Source organism: Triticum aestivum, unplaced genomic scaffold, assembly GCF_018294505.1.
Source record: "Triticum aestivum cultivar Chinese Spring unplaced genomic scaffold, IWGSC CS RefSeq v2.1 scaffold3024, whole genome shotgun sequence".
Lineage (NCBI taxonomy): Eukaryota > Viridiplantae > Streptophyta > Magnoliopsida > Poales > Poaceae > Triticum > Triticum aestivum.
Window position 1 is genome coordinate 4,117 of NW_025230784.1, and position 8,874 is coordinate 12,990.

General features: G+C 43.9%; 1 protein-coding gene and 1 long non-coding RNA gene across 2 annotated transcripts; one reads left to right on the forward strand and one right to left on the reverse strand.

The window, feature by feature from the left end:
- The first annotated feature begins 2,855 nt into the window (after positions 1-2,855).
- Positions 2,856-7,213, forward strand: LOC123175667 (zinc finger BED domain-containing protein RICESLEEPER 2). Its single transcript, XM_044590262.1, has 8 exons — positions 2,856-3,057; positions 3,611-3,907; positions 4,002-5,079; positions 5,429-6,008; positions 6,101-6,528; positions 6,612-6,706; positions 6,800-6,873; positions 6,954-7,213. Coding segments are annotated over exons 2-8 (2,550 nt in total). The 5' UTR covers positions 2,856-3,057; positions 3,611-3,613; the 3' UTR covers positions 6,955-7,213.
- Positions 7,214-8,390: 1,177 nt separating this feature from the next.
- On the reverse strand, positions 8,391-8,874 carry LOC123175666 (uncharacterized). Its single transcript, XR_006488069.1, has 3 exons — positions 8,821-8,874; positions 8,643-8,737; positions 8,391-8,549 (listed from the first exon to the last, which is right to left on the reverse strand). It is a non-coding gene; the product is annotated as an uncharacterized lncRNA (long non-coding RNA).

The window sequence follows — 8,874 nt, forward strand, 5'->3', positions numbered from 1 at the left end:
TACCACTGTCCCTCTAACCATCCAACCACAAGTTGGTTCGCACATATGTTCTTTTTTGTTTTTGTTTTTTGACAACATACTTTGATATTCTGTCAATGTGGTGGATTTGTTTCAGAATTTTTTGAACATTTAAAAATGTGCTATCGAGTTTTGGAGCATCGGGAGCACTATAGGGGTGGGAGTATCAGATATTTCCCCTAAGAGCATCCCAACGGCCGCACAAAAAATCCGCGCCCAATAAACGTTAAAGCGCGTCACTGTAACACTTTTAAAGCGCCGGGACCAACTTTGCTTTAGCAGGTGCCCAAAAACGCGCGACCAAAAAGCAGACAGTGCAAATTGTGAAGCACGTGCAATCCGGGGCCCAAATATGCAGCGCGCGATAGCGTTTTTCAGCGCGCGCCCAAAAACTTTCAGCGCTACAGTTTCTGCTAGAGCTGTCCGGCGCCCAAAAAAACAAACTTTTAGTGCGCGGAGCTATTTTCAGGCGTCTGTTGGAGATGCCCTAACTACGTATTAGCTAGTAAGTGCAGGAGTATAGCAAAATCACTAATTAAGGAGTACTCCTTGCGGAGATCACTCCAACTCCCCCGGGTTGCGACAAGTGGCGCGCTGCATGTGCGCCACTTGTCGCAACCTGGGAGTTTTCTCTTTTTTCGTAGATCGGTTTATTCAAAACGTTTTATCTCTTAAACCGTGCGTCCAAATCTCGAACCGCTTTCGCCGTTGGATTCCTCGCGTCGATATCTTCAAAACTAGATCCCATGTTGATAGGTTTTGATGAACTTTTTTTCACAAAAAAATCGGACGAAAAAAACCGATGAAAAAACCAAACCGGGAACACGGGTTTTTTTCCCTTTCTCAAAGAGGCACGCCCGTGCCTCTGACGAAATCACAACCGTGCCTCTCGCTGAAGCAAAACCGTGCCTCTCGCGAAAGAAAAAAACCAGAAAACACGTTTGTTTTCCCTTTTCGGAAGAGGCACGCCCGTGCCTCTCGCGAAAGCACAACCGTGCCTCTCGCAGAAGCAAAACCGTGCCTCTCGCGTAAGAAAAAAAACTGAAAATGCGTTTTTTTTCCTTTCCGAAAGTGGCACGCCCGTGCCTCTCACGAAAGAAAAAAAACAGAAAACACGTTTTTTCCCTTTCCGAAAGAGGCACGCCCGTGCCTCTCGCGAAAGCACAACCGTGCCTCTCGCGGAAGCAAAACCGTGCTTCTCGCGAAAGAAAAAAAAATAGAAAACACGTTTTTTTTCGTTTCCAAGAGGCACGGCCGTGCCTCTCGCGAAAACAAAACCGTGACTCTCGCAAAAAAATGCGTTTTTTTGCGCAATTTTTTCTTTTGTCGAAAAGCTAGGGAAGACCGGTAGAAAATCAAAACGTCAAAAAAACCCGGAAAAAAATCATTTAAAAAGCCGAAAACGCGTGCGTAAAAATAAAAAACAAAATTCGGAGGGAGCGCCCAGAGCGCGACACGTGACGAATGGCTGAGAGCGCGCCAAGTGGCGCTGATCGTTGCGAGGCTTCCGAAGGAGCGCTCGTTAATTAGTTGCTCCCGGAGTATAGGCGGACCCCACGTACACATACATTTCTTTAGTTTATTTATATCACCTTGGCCCAACGTGGTGTAAGTTTTTGTTTCTATATGGATCCCACACGGCCCCACTAGATTACACCTTGGCCCAACATTTTAGATTACACCGAAAACATTTCTATATGAAAATCTTAAGATGTAATCTAAAATGTTTTCGGTGTATTGTAAGATGTTTACCCCCGCAAAAAATAAAATAAATTATAAGATGTTCACATACCCATCCAGAGGTCTTTGTGCGATGGGCTCCGCGAAGTAGCCATCTTTTCTTGCCGAGGCGGTTGGTCCTTAAACAGTGGTTAGCTTGAAGATAGTGTCGTTTTCTGTACGCCGAAAGGCAAGTCTCGAGGATTGTGGCGTTAGACATTTGCATGAGATTGTCGTCAATGGCAGGCCTCTGTGCAAAACTCCGACAAGAAAGTTGTAGTGAATTGGTCCACGACATCTGAGTTTAGACTCTTGTAAAAGACACGATGTGGCACCTGGATGCGGCTACTGGTCCCCTCGAGCGTGCCAGCATTGACGCCGGGGAAGAAGGCGCGTCGTTTGCAGAGGGGGGAGAAGCAGGGCTCGTATCGGTAGGTGCAATCGTGGTCCTCCATGCCGCGCCGCAGCCGTGCTCGCGGTTGCGGCACGCGAAGCGGACGGACCGGACCATCATCTTGTGCACCACTTTTTTCATGTTTATGCATGCATGACGTCACGATCCTACTGATATATGGTCCTTTTCTTTTCTTGGTGAATCAATTCCTCACCTTTTTCTTTTTCCATTCCAGTTAAAAGAAAAAAATCACTTTCTTTTTTCCTTCTTTCTCCAAGAGACACAGATCGCCCCGCAAAAAAGGAAGAGACACAGACCGGCTCCTGGTCTCTTGCAGCCCCACGACCACCCCCCTTCTCTCCTCCCTCCTCTGCGACAGCGCGCCCATCTCTTCCACCCACAGACGCCCTCCATCTTCCGGCGACCAAGGACCCAGGCCGTCAGCCTGGATGGCACGAGCGGGCTTTCCGGACCGCTCGTGGCCCATTTAGGACCGGCCCGTACGGTCCAGGCCCGACAGAAAAACTAGCCGGTCCGAGCCCAGAAAAGGAGACCGAAATTTTTTCGGTCCGGTCCGGTCTTTATCCGGGCCGACCGAGCGGACCGCAGGCGGCAAGGCCCATCAAGTGTACAGATCAAGCCATCGAGGCCCACCCCGAGCCGAGCGACCCCCTCCCCTCGTTCCATTCCGCCCTGGCTCGATTCCTTCTGCGTTCTACCCCCTCCAGCGCCTCCTCCTCTGTTCCTCTATCCCTAACCCTAACCCAGGCGACGGCGCCGTTGCCCGCGGCTCTCCCTTCACCGACGGCGCCATCTGGTCCGAGTCCGAGCTGGAGGAGCACGTGTACGTCGGGGAGGCAGCAAGGCCAGCACGCCGTCGGTCCGTCCTTCCCTGGTTCCTCACCGAGCGCCATGAAGAGGAAAAGGTAGCCTCCTGAGATCTCTGTTCTTAAGTTTTTCATACTCCCAAGCCCCAATCCCGATTGGTATCTTCCTCTAATCTACGTCACAGAGTAGATGTTGTAGTTTAGTGAGCTGAACAATCTTGCTGGCAAGTCTTGGATTTGGTGAGGACATAATGGTGAAGGAGAAGGGGGATTATGTGCTGTTTTATTTGTACATAATGGTCAGGAGATAGTTGTGTTTATTTGCACTAGTAGTAGATGATTTGGTCAGGAGATAATGGTGAAGGAGAAGGGGAATGAGAGGGGGATTTTGTGTTGTTTTTTTGTAGATAATGGCAGGAGATAAATTATGTTTATTTGCACTAGTAGTAGATGATTTGGTCAGGAGATAATGGTGAAGGAGAAGGGGAATGAGAGGGGGATTATGTGCTGTTTTTTATAGATAATGGTCAGGAGATAATTATGTTTATTTGCACTAGTACTAGATGATTTTCTATGCTACAAAAAGAAGAAGATGAATTTTTTGCGCTTGATTAATGTACTGACTGCAGATATTATGTGTTGTTTTTTGTAGATAATGGTGAAGGAGAAGGGGAATGAGAAGGGAAAGGGTGCTGGTAAGGAGAATGCGAAGGCGAAGGCAAAGGAGAAAAGCGTGAATTACCTAATTAGGCAAGATTCGGCGCTGCCTCCGCCGGTTCCGAGGAAGAAGAGGAAGCCTAAGGTGCAGATTAGGAAGGCGAAAGACTTTCCCAATGCCCCAACGGGAGAGTTGATTTGTAGGTTAAAAAAACACCATCCACCTCCGAGGCGTCTCCCCGACCGCACCGGTGCCGGCGTGCGTGCCGCGGAAGCCGCTGCCTCTACTATTGTAAGATTGCTTTACTTGATGCTTGATGTAGCCATATTTCCATATAACCATATAGGTGATGCTTGATGCTTATTTGTGTGCTCATGTGTGTTAGGTGGTAGATGACGAGGAGAAGGAGGATGAGGACGAGGAGGAGGATGAGGACGAGGACGTGGACATGGATGAGGATGAGGACAAGGACAAGGACAAGGACGATGAGGAATATGAGGAGCAAAATCTGTTTATAGTCCCACCACAACCGAGTGCTGATATGTCGGATGATGATACATCAGAAGGGTATAAGGAATCAACTGATGAACTAGAAGGTGGCACTATGTCCGAGGAATCACTTGTGCATGTTGTATCTAGTGAGGAGGAGGCAAGAGAAAGGAAAAAGAACAAGAGGCGAAGAGCCAATGCTCCTGTTAGGATGTCATCGGATGTTTGGGCCCATTTTCACAAGGTCAAAGAGCCATCGACGGAGCATCCGGGAGAGATTGTGTTGAAGGCTGTTTGTAATTATTGTCCCAAAAAGAGGTATGCGTATACGCAAGGTGGCAGCACCTCAACTATTGGAAGGCATATCTTAAAATGTGAAGGTTTAAGGAACAAGATCGCTAGGAATGCCATCCAAACAACTCTTGAACTGCGCAAAATCAATGATCCAACAAGTGCTGCAACAATGCACCCCTCTATTGAGTACAACCAAGGAATCGTCAAGGAGCTTATTGCTAAGATGATATGTGTGCATGAGTATTCATTTAGAATGGTTGAACATGAGTGGTTCAACATTCTGATGAAGTGCATGAATCCAAATTATAAACCCATTGGAAGGAAGGCAATACGAGCCGAGTGCATGAGGGTTTACAAGAACGAAAAAGAGGTGCTGAAATCTCTCCTAAAGGGTGTGAGCTCCATATGTCTAACTACAGATTTGTGGACAAGCAACCAAACCTTATCTTACATGTGTGTGGTTGCACACTATATAGATGGGAATTGGAACTTACAAACCCGTGTGCTTGCTTTCATAGAGTTGGATCCTCCTCACTCTGGAAATGTCATTGCGGATGCTCTCTATGCGGTTGTGCTAGAATGGAATATTGAGACCAAAATTATGTCCGTCACACTTGACAACGCTTCAAACAATGATGGTGCGGTCGATGCTTTGAAAGCCAAGTTCTTGTTCCGGAGAGGTATGATTCTATCCTTGCTGAATATGCTTGCTGTTTTTGCTCATATGCTTGCTATTTTTGGTCATATGCTTGCTGAATATGCTATTTTGTGCTCATATGCTTGCTGTTTTTGGTCATATGCTTGCTGAATATGCTTGCTCATATGTTGTTTTGTGCTCATATGCTATTTTGTGCTCATATGCTTGCTGAATATGCTATTTTGTGCTCATATGCTTGCTGTTTTTGGTCATATGCTTGCTGAATATGCTTGCTCTTTGAGCTCATATGTTTGATGTTTGTGCTCACATGCTTGCTATTTTTGCTCATATGCTTGTTGCTATGCTCATATAGAAGCTCTTTTGTAGGTAAGGACTTCGAAGGCCAATATTTTCACAACGTTGTTGTGCACACATCCTCAACTTGGTCGTGCAAGATGGGACAACGATCTTAGATAATTTGATAAACAGCTTGAGAGAGACGGTGAAGTACTTCAAGAGGTCACCTTCTCGTCTCCATGCTTTTGTTGCCACTTGCAAAAGCTTGGGTGTCAAAGTTGGTAATCATTTACACTTGGATTGTAAAACAAGGTGGAGTTCAACCTTTAAGATGATTAGCACTGCCCGTGGATATAAGGAAGCCTTGACCTCTCATGCTGGTTCAAATGCCAACTATGCTTGGGCGCCGACAAACGCAGAGTGGGACATGTATGACCTTATCTCTCCATTACTTGAGAGTTTGGCTGAGGTGACAAAAGCATTTTCAGGAAGCTTATATCCTACTTCGAACATCTTCTACCCATACATTGTTGGTATCAAGCTTGCAATCAAACATGCAATGGCTAGTGACAGTGACCACTACAAGGAAATGGGTGAAGCAATGTTGGAGAAGTTTGACAAATATTGGGAAGAAAAGAACAATGCCATGGTGATCGCAACCATCTTTGATCCTAGGTACACATGCTTGCTGTTTTTACTCCCGTGGTTGCTGTTTTTTTACTCATATGCTTTCTAATTCACTCCAATGCTATCATCTTTGATCCGAGGTACAAGATGGGTTACATAGAGTGGGCCTTTGGAGAACTATATGGAGAAGGAAGTATGAGGTTTAGGACTGAGATCAAAACTGTGGAGAAAGAGTTGGCAGCCTTGTATGACAAATGTGTTGCTCAAAATAAGCGAGCTGGAAATGGAGAAAGCTCATCTTCCTCTACAAACATTCCTAGTATCCCGGTTCAAGCTGGGTACGAGGCCTTCTTATCGTCCCGTTCAACAAGAATATCAAAGAGTGAGTTGAGAAACTACTTAGAGGATGCGGTTGCCCCTCGCGACAAGGCTCTTGATCTTCTTGGTTGGTGGAAAGAGAATGCTCCAAGGTACCCAATGTTGGCCAAGATAGCCAAGAGGTTCATTACTATCCCGGCTACCTCCGTGTCTTCGGAATCTACCTTCAGCACGACCGGAAGGATTTTAGGTATGTCAACTCATACTATTGAACTTTGGATATAAACTTGTCAACTTCTCATCCTCACTCTAGTTTGTCAACTTGTGTCTTAGATGACTATAGGAGTTCGTTAAAACCGGTTATGGTGGAGGCATTAGTTTGTGGTGCAAGTTATATCAAGGGTGCTCATGTTGACTTGAATCTGGTGGTATGTTTGCCATCTTTTCCTTACCTTTGCTTTATTTCTTTTTTGGTCTTGTTGTATGTGATGTGAGCATTTGTCTAACTTCCACACTTGTAGCCGAGGGATGAGAATGAAGAGGATGATGTTGAGAACATCAAGTTACCCACTGTGGTGGAGGAGATCAACGATTGGTAACTATTCTTCCTACATGTTTCACTTGTCATACGATACCAAATATTATTTATGTGAATGTTGCTTATCTTACTTGTAGACATTCATCATGTGGATGTTGATCTTGCTATTTTGGAGATGAATGTCAAAGTGATCTTTCTCATGTGAAGGCTACTTTTACATTTCTGTTATGTTTGTCATGAACTATGAATTGTCACTGCTAGCTTGGAGATGAACCTCTCATTTGTGTTATGTTCAACTTGTCAATTGCCATGGACTTGTAATTGTTAGAGCAAGTTTGTAATCGTGTCGTTCAATGATGATAAGACCTTATGTTTGTGGATGTGATATTGTGCTTAACCTGATTTGTGCCATCTTTCATGTCAAAATCAGTTTGTGGATGTCCAAAAAACAAAGGAAATGCTGTCCAAATTTAGTTATTCTTGCTGTCCAAAATTAGTCATGTGCTTGCTGTCCAATTAGTTGTTTGTGGCTGTGATATTCCTGTTGTTTCGGTCCAAAATTATGTGAAGAAACTTATCTGAAAACTGTAGTGATCAATGTTTGTGCATGTGATTTTTGTGATATTGTTCCTCTCAAAATCATTTGTTTTGATGTCCAAAATACAAATAAAATGTTGTTCAAATTTAGTTATGACATACTAGTCATTATAAGAAACAGAGCACTCACTAAATTTGGACAGCCTAAATTGTGGCCAAAAAGCGCAACAGGGCACTGCTAAATAATGGCCAAAACGCTTAATAAAGCACTCACAGGGACAACTACAGTCTAAATACGTCCAAACAGCCTGGGAGTGCTTTATTAAGCGTTTAGGCTGTTTGGACGTATTTAGACTGTAGCTGTCCCTGTGAGTGCTTTATTAAGCGTTTTGGCCATTATTTAGCAGTGCCCTGTTGCGCTTTTTGGCCACAATTTAGGCTGTCGAAATTTAGTGAGTGCTCAGTTTCTTATAATGACTAGTATGCCATAACTAAATTTGAACAGCATTTTATTTGTATTTTGGACATCAAAACAAATGATTTTGAGAGGAACAATATCACAAAAATCACATGCACAAACATTGATCACTACAGTTTTCAGATAAGTTTCTTCACATAATTTTGGACCGAAACAACAGGAATATCACAGCCACAAACAACTAATTGGACAGCAAGCACATGACTAATTTTGGACAGCAAGAATAACTAAATTTGGACAGCATTTCCTTTGTTTTTTGGACATCCACAAACTGATTTTGACATGAAAGATGGCACAAATCAGGTTAAGCACAATATCACATCCACAAACATAAGGTCTTATCATCATTGAACGGCACGATTACAAACTTGCTCTAACAATTACATGTCCATGGCAATTGACAAGTTGAACATAACACAAATGCGAGGTTCATCTCCAAGCTAGCAGTGACAATTCATAGTTCATGACAAACATAACAGAAATGTAAAAGTAGCCTTCACATGAGAAAGATCACTTTGACATTCATCTCCAAAATAGCAAGATCAACATCCATATGATGAATGTCTACAAGTAAGATAAGCAACATTCACATAAATAATATTTGGTATCGTATGACAAGTGAAACATGTAGGAAGAATAGTTACCAATCGTTGATCTCCTCCACCACAGTGGGTAACTTGATGTTCTCAACATCATCCTCTTCATTCTCATCCCTCGGCTACAAGTGTGGAAGTTAGACAAATGCTCACATCACATACAACAAGACCAAAAAAGAAATAAAGCAAAGGTAAGGAAAAGATGGCAAACATACCACCAGATTCAAGTCAACATGAGCACCCTTGATATAACTTGCACCACAAACTAATGCCTCCACCATAACCGGTTTTAACGAACTCCTATAGTCATCTAAGACACAAGTTGACAAACTAGAGTGAGGATGAGAAGTTGACAAGTTTATATCCAAAGTTCAATAGTATGAGTTGACATACCTAAAATCCTTCCGGTCGTGCTGAAGGTAGATTCCGAAGACACGGAGGTAGCCG

Coding starts and splice junctions, on each gene's coding strand:
- LOC123175667 (XM_044590262.1), top strand. CDS start 3,614: ATGGTGAAGGAGAAGGGGAATGAGAAGGGAAAGGGTGCTGGTAAGGAG. Junction 3,908..4,001: donor AAGCCGCTGCCTCTACTATT/GTAAGATTGCTT, acceptor CATGTGTGTTAG/GTGGTAGATGACGAGGAGAA. Junction 6,009..6,100: donor GCAACCATCTTTGATCCTAG/GTACACATGCTT, acceptor CTTTGATCCGAG/GTACAAGATGGGTTACATAG.